At 50.1% G+C, this 15,073-nt stretch overlaps 1 protein-coding gene across 2 annotated transcripts in view; it reads right to left on the reverse strand.

Moving 5' to 3' along the window:
• SNAPC4 (small nuclear RNA activating complex polypeptide 4) overlaps positions 1–15,073 on the reverse strand; it is a 133,212-nt gene that overhangs the window by 63,396 nt on the left and 54,743 nt on the right. For both annotated transcript variants that reach the window (XM_075324738.1, XM_075324740.1), the window contains 6 exons: positions 13,722–13,816; positions 13,553–13,641; positions 11,224–11,916; positions 9,794–9,886; positions 8,739–8,889; positions 8,444–8,514 (listed from right to left, as the gene is read on the reverse strand). In XM_075324738.1, the coding sequence (XP_075180853.1) occupies positions 8,444–8,514; positions 8,739–8,889; positions 9,794–9,886; positions 11,224–11,916; positions 13,553–13,641; positions 13,722–13,816 (1,192 nt within the window). The remainder of the gene's footprint in view (positions 1–8,443; positions 8,515–8,738; positions 8,890–9,793; positions 9,887–11,223; positions 11,917–13,552; positions 13,642–13,721; positions 13,817–15,073) is intronic.

Below are 15,073 nucleotides of genomic sequence, written 5' to 3' on the forward strand. Positions count from 1 at the left end.
AGTGCTGCCAGCTCAGACACTCTCCGAAGAGATGTGATCGCTACCAGAAAAGCCACTTTCTGTGAGAGTCTAGAAAGTGAAACCTCCCTCAGAGGCTCGAAGGGCGGCTTCTGGAGGGCAACTAGTACCCTGTTCAGATCCCATGGATCTAACGGCCGCTTGTACGGGGGTACAATATGGCCAACCCCCTGTAGGAACGTGCGCACCTTAGGAAGGCGTGCCAAACGCCTCTGAAAAAAGACGGATAGCGCCGAGACCTGACCTTTAAGGGAGCCGAGCGACAAACCTTTTTCTAACCCAGATTGCAGGAAAGAAAGAAAGGTAGGCAATGCAAATGGCCAGGGAGACACTCCCTGAGCAGAGGACCAGGATAAGAATATCCTCCACGTTCTGTGGTAGATCTTAGCGGACGTGGGCTTCCTAGCCTGTCTCATGGTGGCAACGACCCCTTGGGACAATCCTGAAGACGCTAGGATCCAGGACTCAATGGCCACACAGTCAGGTTCAGGGCCGCAGAATTCCGATGGAAAAACGGCCCTTGGGACAGTAAGTCTGGTCGGTCTGGGAGTGCCCACGGTTGGCCGACCGTGAGCTGCCACAGATCCGGATACCACGCCCTCCTCGGCCAGTCTGGGGCGACAAGTATGACGCGGCTGCAATCGGATCTGATCTTGCGTAGCACTCTGGGCAAGAGTGCCAGAGGTGGAAACACATAAGGGAGCCGGAACTGCGACCAATCTTGCACTAAGGCGTCTGCCGCCAGCGCTCTTTGATCGCGAGACCGTGCCATGAAGGTTGGGACCTTGTTGTTGTGCCGTGACGCCATTAGGTCGACGTCCGGCACCCCCCAGCGGCGACAGATTTCCTGAAACACGTCTGGGTGAAGGGACCATTCCCCTGCGTCCATGCCCTGGCGACTGAGGAAGTCTGCTTCCCAGTTTTCTACGCCGGGGATGTGAACTGCGGATATGGTGGAGGCTGTGGCTTCCACCCACATCAGAATCCGCCGGACTTCCTGGAAGGCTTGCCGACTGCGTGTCCCCCCTTGGTGGTTGATGTATGCCACCGCTGTGGAGTTGTCCGACTGAATTCGGATCTGCCTTCCTTCCAGCCACTGCTGGAAGGCTAGTAGGGCAAGATACACTGCTCTGATTTCCAGAACATTGATCTGAAGGGTGGACTCCTGCTGAGTCCACGTACCCTGAGCCCTCTGGTGGAGAAAGACTGCTCCCCACCCTGACAGACTCGCGTCTGTCGTGACCACCGCCCAAGACGGTGGTAGGAAGGATCTTCCCTGTGATAATGAGGTGGGAAGAAGCCACCACTGCAGAGAGTCTTTGGCCGTCTGGGAAAGGGAGACTTTCCTGTCCAGGGATGTTGACTTCCCGTCCCATTGGCGGAGAATGTCCCATTGAAGTGGACGCAGATGAAACTGCGCAAACGGAACCGCCTCTATTGCCGCCACCATCTTCCCGAGGAAGTGCATGAGGCGTCTTAAGGAGTGCGACTGACTTTGAAGGAGAGCCTGCACCCCAGTCTGTAGAGACCGCTGCTTGTCCAGCGGAAGCTTCACTATCGCTGAGAGAGTATGAAACTCCATGCCAAGATACGTTAGTGATTGGGTCGGTGACAGATTTGACTTTGGGAAGTTGATGATCCACCCGAACGCCTGGAGAGTCTCCAGTGCAACATTCAGGCTGAGTTGGCATGCCTCTTGAGAGGGTGCCTTGACCAGTAGATCGTCCAAGTAAGGGATCACAGAGTGTCCGTGAGAGTGCAAGACTGCTACCACTGCCGCCATGATCTTGGTGAACACCCGAGGGGCTGTCGCCAGACCAAATGGCAGAGCTACGAACTGAAGATGGTCGTCTCCTATCACGAAGCGTAGAAAGCGTTGGTGCTCTGTAGCAATCGGCACGTGGAGATAAGCATCTTTGATGTCTATTGATGCTAGGAAATCTCCTTGAGACATTGAGGCAATGACGGAGCGGAGGGATTCCATCCGGAACCGCCTGGCGTTCACATGCTTGTTGAGCAGTTTTAGGTCCAGAACAGGACGGAAGGAGCCGTCCTTTTTTGGAACCACAAAGAGATTGGAGTAAAATCCTCGCCCCCGTTCCTGAGGGGGGACAGGGATCACGACTCCTTCTGCTCTTAGAGAGTCCACCGCCTGCAGCAGGGCATCTGCCCGGTTGGGGTGTGGGGAGGTTCTGAAGAACCGAAGTGGAGGCCGAGAACTGAACTCGATTCTGTACCCGCGAGACAAAATGTCTGCTACCCACCGGTCTTTGACCTGTGACAGCCAAATGTCGCAAAAGCGGGAGAGCCTGCCACCGACCGAGGATGCGGAGGGAGGAGGCCGAAAGTCATGAGGTAGCCGCTTTGGAAGCGGTTCCTCCTTTCCTGGGGCGTGAGTGAGCCCGCCAGGAATCTGAGCTCCCTTGTTCTTTCTGAGTCCTTTTGGACGAGGAGAATTGGGCCTTGCCCGAGCCTCGAAAGGACCGAAACCTCGACTGCCACTTTTTCTGTTGAGGTTTACTTGCTCTGGGCTGTGGTAAGGAAGAGTCCTTACCCTTGGACTGTTTTATGATTTCAGCCAATGGCTCACCAAACAGTCTGTCTCTAGATAATGGCAAGCTGGTTAAGCATTTTTTGGAACCAGCATCTGCTTTCCAGTCCTTTAACCACAAGGCTCTGCGCAAAACCACAGAATTGCCGGACGCCATAGCGGTACGGCTCGTAGATTCTAGGACCGCATTGATAGCGTAGGTCGCAAACGCAGACATTTGCGAAGTTAGGGACGCCACCTGCGGCACTGCTGGATGTATGATAGCATCCACCTGTGCTAAACCAGCTGAAATAGCTTGGAGTGCCCACACGGCCGCGAATGCTGGAGCAAACGACGCGCCGATAGCTTCATAGACAGATTTCAACCAAAGGTCCATCTGTCTGTCGTTGGCATCTTTAAGTGAAGCGCCATCCTCTACTGCGACTATGGATCTAGCCGCAAGCTTGGAAATTGGGGGATCCACCTTTGGACACTGGGTCCAGCGTTTGGCCACCTCAGAGGGAAAAGGATAACGGGTATCCTTAGAACGCTTAGAGAAACGCTTGTCTGGATGAGCGTCGTGTTTCTGGATCGATTCTCTGAAGTCAGAGTGGTCCAAAAAAGCACTTAATTTACGCTTGGGATACAGGAAATGGAACTTCTCCTGCTGTGCAGCTGCCTCCTCTGCAGAAGGGGCTGGGGGAGAAATATCCAACAGTCTATTAATTGCCGATATAAGGTCATTAACCATGGCGTCACCATCAGGGGCATCCAGATTGAAAGGAGCCTCAGGATTAGAATCCTGATCACCGTCCTCAGTCTCATCACAGAGAGACTCTTCTCGCTGAGACCCTGAGCAGTGTGATGACGTCGAGGGTCTTTCCCAGCGAGCTCGCTTAGGCTGCCTGGGACTGTCATCTGAGTCAGAGACTTCAGCTTGTGATGCTTGAGACCCCCTTGAAGTACGGATTAGTTCCAACTGAGGGGGACCGGAGAGCATAGACACAGCAGTGTCCATGGTCTGAGAAACTGGCCTGGCCTGCAAGGTCTCCAGGATTTTTGTCATAGTCACAGACATTTTATCAGCAAAAACTGCAAAGTCTGTCCCCGTCACCGGGGCAGGGTTCACAGGCGTCTCTGCCTGGGCCACTACCACCATAGGCTCTGGCTGACGAAGTGCCACTGGGACTGAACATTGCACACAATGAGAGTCATTGGAGCCTGCCGGTAGATCAGCCCCACATGCAGTACAAACAGTGTACACAGCCTGTGCCTTGGCACCCTTGCGTTTTGCGGATGACATGTTGCTGCCTCCTCAGAGCAGTACAGGGTGTCCAGCCAAGAAGCGACCTTACAGTGCAACTATATATATATATGGTACCAAGAAAAAAGTACACTAATATAACACTGAGGCACTAGTGGGGCCAGCACTAAAGTGCAGCTTACCGCCCGCTTAGGAGCGGGTGTGTGGTCGCCGAAATCCCTTTAGTCTGGGTCTCCCAGAGCCTGCTGCCTTTCCCCAGCCAGACCGCATGTGTAATGGCTGCCGGCGTCCTTGTGGAGAGGGGGGGCGGGCCCTGGGCGTACACCGACGAAGAGCGGGAAGTCTGCTTCCCACTGTGCCTAGTGAGAGGGCTGGAGCATGTAAATAAAGCTCCAGCCCTCGGCGCTGCCAATTGAGCAGCGTCTCTCCCCTACCCTGATTGACAGGGTGGGGGCGGGAACGAAGCGGCGCTAGGCCGCAGAAGCCGGGGGCTAAAGTTAGAAGCGCCGCCGCCGTAAAAGCGCGGTCGGCGCAAAGTCCCCGGCGCACCACAAGTCGCAGCTGCGCCGCCGCTCCAGTAGCGGTCGGCGCAGTAGTTCCCAACATGTAACGTCACTCAGCAAAGCTGCAGTGACCTAACCCCAGCGCACAGCGCTACTGTCCCCGGCGCACTATAACGCTCAGCAAGCCTTGAGAGTGTCCGTGCCTGCCGGGGACACAGAGTACCTGAAAGTTGCAGGGCCTTGTCCCTGAACGGCACTCCCGCTCCAAATCCAGCAGGTTCTCTGGGTCTGTGGATGGAGCCCGGCCTCAGGGCTTGGAGACCGGTAGGATCCCACTTCCACAGAGCCCTCCAGGGGATGTGGAAGGAAAACAGCATGTGGGCTCCAGCCTCTGTACCAGCAATAGGTACCTCAACCTTACAAGCACCACCGCGGGTGAGAAGGGAGCATGCTGGGGGCCCCATATGGGCCCTCTTTTCTTCCATCCGATATAGTCAGCAGCTACTGCTGACTACAAACAGTGGAGCTATGCGTGGATGTCTGACCTCCTTCGCACAAAGCAGAAAACTGGTGAGCCAGTGATCCCACTGGGGGTGTATAGCCAGAAGGGGAGGGGCCTTACACTTTTTAGTGTAATTGCTTTGTGTGGCCTCCGGAGGCAGTGCTATACACCCAATCGTCTGGGTCTCCCAATAGAGCGCCGAAGAAAAGGAGATATTTAGCAATCGCATTGATCAATGTAACTGAGCCCCAAAACCTCGTCAAGGTATATCTCTATATTGGGGTCCCTAGCTCTGTGACCCTAACTGTGTGTCATCTCATTGCAATTAAAAACTGCTGTGGGTGGAGAGGGGTAACTAAGGACTTTCTTATATAGGAGATGGAAAAAACATGGCCAAAAGGGGCGGAGCTGTGTTCACATTCAGAAAAAAAAAAAAAAAAAAAAACTACATATAACTGAATAGGATAACTGAAGTGAGCACTAATATATATAAGAGTGCAAGCCAAAAATACATACATTATACCATTACCTAAGTTGATGTGCAGCCTTATTCTTATATATAGTATGTATTTTTGGCTTGCACTCTTATATATATTAGTGCTCACTTCAGTTATCCTATTCAGTTATATGTAGTTTTTTTCTGAATGTGAACACAGCTCCGCCCCTTTCGGACATGTTTTTTCCATCTCCTATATAAGAAAGTCCTTAGTTACCCCTCTCCACCCATAGCAGTTTTTAATTGCAATGAGATGACACACAGTTAGGGTCACAGAGCTAGGGACCCCAATATAGAGATATACCTTGACGAAGTTTTGGGGCTCAGTTACATTGATCAATGCGATTGCTAAATATCTCCTTTTTCCTAATATTCATGGCAGGTATGCAATTCATTATTCACATGTTCAAATTAGCAAGTAGCATTTTTCATTGTATATTCCAATATTTTTCCATATGCTTGAGGCATTATACCATTATCTAAGTTGATGTGCAGCCTTATTCTTATATATAGTATGTATTTTTGGCTTGCACTCTTATCCTATTCAGTTATATGTAGTTTTTTTTTTTTTCTGAATGTGAACACAGCTCCGCCCCTTTCGGCCATGTTTTTTCCATCTCCTATATAAGAAAGTCCTCAGTTACCCCTCTCCACCCATAGCAGTTTTTAATTGCAATGAGATGACACACAGTTAGGGTCACAGAGCTAGGGACCCCAATATAGAGATATACCTTGACGAGGTTTTGGGGCTCAGTTACATTGATCAATGCGATTGCTAAATATCTCCTTTTTCCTAATATTCATAGCAGGTATGCAATTCATTATTCACATGTTCAAATTAGCAAGTAGCATTTTTCATTGTATATTCCAATATTTTACCATATGCTTGAGGCATTATACTATTATCTAAGTTGATGTGCAGCCTTATTCTTATATATAGTATGTATTTTTGGCTTGCACTCTTATATATATTAGTGCTCACTTCAGTTATCCTATTCAGTTTTAAGAATAAAGATCAGTCTGTGGCCCGTCAGTCGTGAGAGAGAGAGTCGTAATTGATTCAACTAATTGTTATTCTTTCTCGCTGTGCACACACGACAATATAATTTGGAACAGCGGTCAGATCCTGAGAGACCGCTTGAGTCTCATCCTCAACACTCCCATGACACTGTTAGGTCACACGATTTCAGACGTCGCTGATGTCTACCCACTATGGACGTCGCTGACATCTACCCACTATGGACGTCGCTGACATCTACCCACTATGGATGTCGCTGACGTCTACCCACTATGGCCGTCGCTGACATCTACCCACTATGGACATCGCTGACGTCTACCCACTATGGACGTCGCTGACATCTACCCACTATGGACATCGCTGACATCTACCCACTATGGACGTCGCTGACATCTACCCACTATGGATGTCGCTGACGTCTACCCACTATGGATGTCGCTGACATCTACCCACTATGGACGTCGCTGACGTCTACCCACTATGGACATCGCTGACATCTACCCACTATGGACGTCGCTGACATCTACCCACTATGGATGTCGCTGACGTCTACCCACTATGGATGTCGCTGACATCTACCCACTATGGACGTCGCTGACATCTACCCACTATGGATGTCGCTGACGTCTACCCACTATGAGCGTCGCTGACGTCTACCCACTATGGACGTCACTGACATCTACCCACTATGGACGTCGTCGCTGATATATACCCACTATGGACGTCGCTGACGTCTACCCACTATGGACGTCGCTGACGTCTACCCACTATGGACGTCGCTGACGTCTACCCACTATGGACGTCGCTGACGTCTACCCACTATGGACGTCGCTGACGTCTATCCACTATGGACGACGCTGACATCTACTCACTATGGACATCGCTGACGTCTACCCACTATGGACATCGCTGACATCTACCCACTATGGACGTCGCTGACATCTACCCACTATGGACATCGCTGACATCTACCCACTATGGACGTCGCTGACATCTACCCACTATGGACGTCGCTGACGTCTACCCACTATGGACGTCGCTGACGTCTACCCACTATGGACGTCGCTGACATCTACCCACTATAGCCGTCGCTGACATCTACCCACTATGGACGTCGCTGACGTCTACCCACTATGGACGTCGCTGACGTCTACCCACTATGGACGTCGCTGATATATACCCACTATGGACGTCGCTGATATATACCCACTATGGACATCGCTGATATATACCCACTATGGACGTCGCTGACATCTACCCACTATGGCCGTCGCTGACATCTACCCACTATGGCCGTCGCTGACGTCTACCCACTATGGACATCGCTGATATATACCCACTATGGACGTCGCTGACGTCTACCCACTATGGACATTGCTGATGTCTACCCACTATGGCCGTCGCTGACATCTACCCACTATGGACGTCGCTGACATCTACCCACTATGGACATCGCTGACGTCTACCCACTATGGACGTCGCTGACATCTACCCACTATGGACATCGCTGAGATCTACCCACTATGGACGTCGCTGATATATACCCACTATGGACGTCGCTGATATATACCCACTATGGACGTCGCTGATATATACCCACTATGGACGTCGCTGATATATACCCACTATGGACGTCGCTGATATATACCCACTATGGACGTCGCTGATATATACCCACTATGGACGTCGCTGATATATACCCACTATGGACGTCGCTGATATATACCCACTATGAACGTCGCTGACATCTACCCACTATGGACGTCGCTGACATCTACCCACTATGGACGTCGCTGACATCTACCCACTATGGACGTCGCTGACATCTACCCACTATAGCCGTCGCTGACATCTACCCACTATGGACGTCGCTGACGTCTACCCACTATGGACGTCGCTGACATCTACCCACTATGGACGTCGCTGACGTCCCGATGAAATGAGAGAACCCGCTGTGTGAACCTGCTCCCATTCGGGAAGAGAACGGAGCACCAATGGTGGATCTGCCACATCTGGAGTCCACAGATAAGACAATTCAAAGGGCTTTTTTTTCTGCTTTATTTTTAACCCATTCTGAGCCTTTTGGAAAAAATGTATTAGGTGCCATATTACCTGGATGAGCAGAGTGAAAATGGGGGTGCTGGCTACAGCCAGAGAAGAAAGCTTCTGCGTCATCACATCAGCTGGAAAGAAAGAAGCCAGATCTTAGGAATCCCTTATATCCAACCATATAAAGTGTAAGGGGGGTTCTCCGCAGATGACCGGTAAAGAGCGATAGGCCATGGTGGAGCACATCATACCCAATTGTATGGATTGTCGGGGCTTTCGTGAGGATGTTTGTGCCCCCCGAGGTATGAATTTCAGACCATACATCACAATTCACTGTCAATATTGTATAAGTATTTACCATGAATTTGATTCTCCCACGGTGACTTGTATCGGACTTGTATAGGAAGGAAGACGTTGCCCACCCAGGGGGTGACCGAGATCAGCAGACGTCTCTCCAGCGGGGGGCACTTTCTTCTCAGTTTTGGCTTTACAGGCAATTTCTGCCGAGCCTGAAAAGATAAGAGAGCATGATTTATAGATGCCAAACACAAAACATGGGCACACGGCAGGTAGGAATCGGGCTGTGGTTGTCAACTAGAGCTTTAAAGGGTATGTCAGAATATGAGAGACCTCTGGCATCGGTGGGGAGATCTGGGTGCCAAGATCTAGGTGTCAAGAGGAGATCTGGGAGATCTGGGTGTCAAGAGGAGATCTGGGAGATCTGGGTGTCAAGAGGAGATCTGGGAGATCTGGGTGTCAAGAGGAGATCTGGGAGATCTGGGAGTCAAGAGGACATCTGGGAGTCAAGAGGACATCTGGGAGTCAAGAGGACATCTGGGAGTCAAGAGGACATCTGGGAGTCAAGAGGACATCTGGGAGTCAAGAGGACATCTGGGAGTCAAGAGGACATCTGGGAGTCAAGAGGACATCTGGGAGTCAAGAGGACATCTGGGAGTCAAGAGGACATCTGGGAGTCAAGAGGACATCTGGGAGTCAAGAGGACATCTGGGAGTCAAGAGGACATCTGGGAGTCAAGAGGACATCTGGGAGTCAAGAGGACATCTGGGAGTCAAGAGGAGATCTGGGAGTCAAGAGGAGATCTGGGAGTCAAGAGGAGATCTGGGAGTCAAGAGGAGATCTGGGAGATCTGGGTGTCAAGACCCCAACTGATTCCTTAGGGAATAAAAGGAGCAGAAGCATGGATCTATGGACAGTTGAGCAAAACGTCACTCCAGAGCTGGATTCACAGCTACACTGCTCAGTGCTGCTGTATAATGTTCTCCATGCTGCTACTTCTGGACACATGCTACATAGAGAAATAGCTGATAACAGATAACACTTACAGACCTTTGGTCTACCCCTATTTTGCTCTGCACCTATAGATCCATCCCGTTGCATGAGTGAACCGGGCACCTGTTTTCCTTGGCAGAGGAAGGTATTCCATCGGAGAATCCGGCGGACGTCGTCCTCTAGGATCTGCAGTATGTAGTGGCCGCTCTCCTTCGCCTGCGGAGAAAGGAAGACGACACAGATGAATGAAACTCGCTGATCACCCATGGACCCATGGACATAGATGGCAAATGGCCGCAATAATTTCGTAATCCTAAGTGAGCAGGAAACAAGTGGTTTTTGCAGCTTTCCATTTTTTGTTAGGGGTCTCATATGGAGTAGAATCAAAATATGCACCTACCTAAATCCCCCTCTGCTCCAGTCCTCAATGAGAAAATAGACTGTACAATTTCTGCTCAGTACATCGAAACCCCATATATATGGTGGAAATCTACTGTTTGGGCGCAGGCAGGGCTCAGAAGGGAAGGAGCGCCGTTTGACTTTTGGAATGCAAAATTGTCATTGCTGCTCACTAAACCCCCTGGATAAAATCTTTGAGGGGGTCTAGTTTTCCAAATGGGGTCACTTGTGGGGGAGCTCCACTATTTAGGAACATCAGGGGCATTCCAAACGTGATATGGTGTTCACTAAGGATTCTAGCCAATTTTGCAGTTAAATGGAGCTCCTTCCCCTCCGAGCCCTGCCGTGCGCCCAAACAGTAGATTTCCACCACATATGGGGTATCTGTGTACTCAGGAGAAATTGTACAACAATTGTACTGGTCATTTTCTCTTGTTACCCTTGTGAAAATAAAATATTTGGTGCTAAAGCTACATTTTTGTGGGGATATGTATTTTTTAAATTTACACACCACAGTATACACAACATTGAGTGACTTAGGGACAAACTGTAGAATTGGTGGAGGAAGGTTGAATTAGGTGGACTTAGGACTTTTTTCAACCTATGTAACTATGTAATGTTAAAATATTCTGTGAAGCACCTGGGGGTTCAAAGTGCTCACCACACAACTAGTTAAACTCCTTGAGTGGTCTAGTTTCCAAAATGGGGTCACTTGTGGGGGTTTCCACTGTTTAGGCACCTCAGGGGCTCTCCAAACGTGACATGGCCTGGTGTGTCCACATTGATATATAGATTATATATATATATATATATATATATATATATATATATATATTATATATGCACATACATACACACACACACACACACACATCTATCTCATGCAATGGATTGCTAAGGCCAGCGATTGCCTGCAGTGGTCACATGTATAGACTGCACATCAATGTTGCAGCCAAGGCCAAGTGAACAAGGACCTTGCAGGGCTGATGTGGAGGGGAGGGTGTAGAAAGTGCCATGAATAGACTCCGCGTGCCATGCAGAGGGTAGCACGGACTCTGCTGCCCCCTGCTGGGAACACAGACTCAGTAATAACCTTCCGGCCTCATTATCTTAGACACAAACAGAAATATTTTTGCTTTTTTACAAAAACCTACCGGTAAGAGGATGTCCTCCGGGTTTTCTGTGACGGTGTCTGTGGATGGAGGGTAAGCGATACCCTTCAGTATGGTGCTAAACTGAAACTTTCCCCGTTTTCCCCGCATTGTAGACCGTGGTATTCTACAAAAGCTTGAACTGGCAGAATTGGGAGCGGGTTTTTTTGGGTGCAAGTCTGGGTTTGCTTTCCTGGGAATCCAAAATTCCAAATCAGGCACCGACTCTAAAAATCTGGCGGCTGCTCTTCGCTCTTCAATGTCAGACATGTCGTCTGAGTCATCCTCTTGTTCGCTACTGCTACCGGTACTACTGCTGTCGCTGCTAATATTACTACTGCTGCTACTAGTACTACTACTGCTGCTGCTGACGTAGCTGCTGACACTGTCACTGCTGAGATCACTGATGTCGTCTTCACTCAGCTCCTCTTCTTTTATCTTAGGAGCAGTGTATTGTGCTCTTTGTTCTGGTGCTGTGTATTGTGCTCTTTGTTCTGGTGCTGTGTACTGTGGTTTATGTTCTGAGGCTGTGTACTGTGGTTTTTCTTCTGGTGCTGTATACTGTGATCCTTCTTGCTGAACCGTACTCCGTAGTCTTTCCTGTGGTGCCGCATACTGTGTTCTTTTCCGTGGCCTTTTCCGTGGTGCCGTTCTTTTTGGTGCCATTCTATTTTGCTGCTTTTTTAGCTTCAGTCTCTGGAAAAAAAAAAGTTAGAGGCAACATAAATAGTCAATACCAAATGTAAAATTATTATATCATGTCAAATACCATGTGGATTATGAAACGGTGGCCGCCATTGTGGCAAAAAAGCTGCAAATACTGCCACCAGCAACCACGAATGGCACCGCTTAACTGCTGCCAACACCATGCAACGTCTGACACTCTGCCTGACAACCACGGCCCTGTCTAAGCGGCAGTGTCAGCAATGTCAGCCTCGCAGGCTGTATGTCAAAGCTTACTGTGATCTCTAGAGAAGGGGAAAGGGTCCTAGGTAGCATTTAAAGGGTTAATCCCACCACAGTCTTTCACGACCAAGACAAAACTATTAGTGTCTAAGCACCGGCCACAGGAGGTGAGGAGTCCAGAGAAAGCCGAGATACTCAATTTACAGTACTCCTGTAGTAATAAATGGGCATTATGGAAGGACCTAGCAGACAATATTGTATGCACATAATCTAATATATAATGCTGAGTGTATGTGTGTGTGTGTATATATGTATGTATATATGTGTGCGTATGTATGTATGTATGTATGTATGTGTGTGTGTATATATGTGTGTGTGTGTATATATATATATATATATATATATATATATATATATATATATATATATATATGTGTGTGTGTGTGTGTGTGTGTGTGTGTGTGTGTGTGTGTGTGTGTGTGTGTGTGTATGTATGTGTATGTATGTCCACTAAAGGAATTCGCACCGTCGCATTTACAATCACGAAATTTTGCACAGACGCCTCATGTGACTCAGGGAACGTCATAGACTATGTTTTGAGGCGAAAATTTAACCCCGCGCTTTACAGTTATTCACCAAAAAAAACGCCTTACATTAAAGTCAAATGGAGTTGGGAATGGATCTCTTATTATAGACTCCTATTATGGAAAGTGAAAGACACAGAGAGAACAAGACACACAGAAATAAAGAGACATAGAAAGACACAGAGAAAGACACAGAGAGACAGAGACAGGAGAGACCTAGAAAGAGAGAAAGAGACACACAGAGAGAAAGAGACAGAGAGAGACACACAGAGAGAAAGAAAGACACACAGAGACACAGAGAGAAAGACAGACAGAGAGAAAGAGACACACAGAAAGAGACACAGAGACAGAGACAGGAGAGACCTAGAAAGAGACACACACAGAGAAAGACACATAGAGAGAAAGAGACAGAGAAAGAGACACACAGAGAGAGACACACAGAGAGACAGAGACAGGAGAGACCTAGAAAGACAGAAAGAGACACACAGAGAGAAAGACACAGAGAGAAAGAGACACACAGAGAGAGACACACAGAGAGACAGAGACAGGAGAGACCTAGAAAGACAGAAAGAGACACACAGAGAGAAAGACACACAGAGAAAGACACAGAGAGAAAGACAGAGAAAGAGAGAGAAAGAGAGACAGTGAGAGAGACAGAGAAAGACACACAGAAAGAGACAGCAATATAGCTAGTAATAATATCCAATCAGTGAGTAGCTAGCACAGCGCACTGCAGAGGCAGGGGGACCCTGTTGTAGCCATTTCTAGGGAGATAGGACGGTTCTGTAAAGAAAGCAGAGGAGATCTGAAGGGTTCCGGGACCTTTCAATGTAACTCTGTACCTTAAAATATCCCGTAAGATTTTTCCATTTGCTCAGACACTGAGAACCGGTCCGATGAGTTAACTCTTTGCTTACTTTAGACCAATGACCTATAAAGACAAAAGAATATAAACCAATAAAGTTCTGGGCCAGATAACGCATCGGATGACCGCTGGGGTCCGGCACTCACCTACGCCGTACTTCTCCGTCAGCTCAATGAGCTTTTGCTTTTCTTCCTCGCTCCAATGGCCTTTTTTTACATCTTTACAAAGACCCTTAACGTATCTGAGGAAACAGTCAGTAGGTGGGGGCTCATTTACTACTGCAGATGGGAACAAGGGGATTGGAGAAGGGGCATAAACTAGTGCAAAGACAATCAATTACCTCTTTCTATAAATGTAATAATACTGCATGGGGTACCATATTTTTTCAGATTATAAGATGCACTTTTCTTCCCAAAAATTTGGGAGGAAAATGAGGGGTGCGTCTTATAATCCAAATATAGGTTACCAGGAGGCGGTGGAGAGTGGTAGAAAGAGGCAGGGGCAATGCTGTGCTGCTGGGCCTGTGCTGCGGGCGCTGTGCTGCTGGGGCTGTGCTGCTGGGGCTGTGCTGCAGGGGCTGTGCTGCAGGGGCTGTGCTGCTGGGGCTGTGCTGCTGGGGCTGTGCTGCTGGGGCTGTGCTGCTGGGGCTGTGCTGCTGGGGCTGTGCTGCTGGGGCTGTGCTGCTGGGCCTGTGCTGCTGGGCCTGTGCTGCTGGGCCTGTGCTGCGGGCGCTGTGCTGCTGGGGCTGTGCTGCTGGGGCTGTGCTGCAGGGGCTGTGCTGCAGGGGCTGTGCTGCTGGGGCTGTGCTGCTGGGGCTGTGCTGCTGGGGCTGTGCTGCTGGGGCTGTGCTGAAGGTGCTGTGCTGCTGGGGCTGTGCTGCTGGGGCTGTGCTGCTGGGGCTGTGCTGAAGGTGCTGTGCTGCAGGGGCTGTGCTGCAGGGGCTGTGCTGCTGGGGCTGTGCTGCAGGGGCTGTGCTGCAGGGGCTGTGCTGCTGGGGCTGTGCTGCTGGGGCTGTGCTGCTGGGGCTGTGCTGAAGGTGCTGTGCTGCTGGGGCTGTGCTGCTGGGGCTGTGCTGCTGGGGCTGTGCTGCTGGGGCTGTGCTGCTGGGGCTGTGCTGAAGGTGCTGTGCTGCTGGGGCTGTGCTGCTGGGGCTGTGCTGCTGGGGCTGTGCTGAAGGTGCTGTGCTGCTGGGGCTGTGCTGCAGGGGCTGTGCTGCTGGGGCTGTGCTGCTGGGGCTGTGCTGCTGGGGCTGTGCTGAAGGTGCTGTGCTGCTGGGGCTGTGTTGCTGGGGCTGTGCTGCTGGGCCTGTGCTGCTGGGCCTGTGCTGAAGGTGCTGTGCTGCTGGGGCTGTGCTGCTGGGGCTGTGCTGCTGGGCCTGTGCTGCTGGGCCTGTGCTGCTGGGCCTGTGCTGCTGGGCCTGTGCTGCGGGCGCTGTGCTGCGGGCGCTGTGCTGCGGGCGCTGTGCTGCGGGCGCTATGCTTCTGGGCCTGTGCTGCTG

Source organism: Anomaloglossus baeobatrachus, chromosome 9 (assembly GCF_048569485.1).
Source record: "Anomaloglossus baeobatrachus isolate aAnoBae1 chromosome 9, aAnoBae1.hap1, whole genome shotgun sequence".
Taxonomy (NCBI): Eukaryota; Metazoa; Chordata; class Amphibia; order Anura; family Aromobatidae; genus Anomaloglossus; species Anomaloglossus baeobatrachus.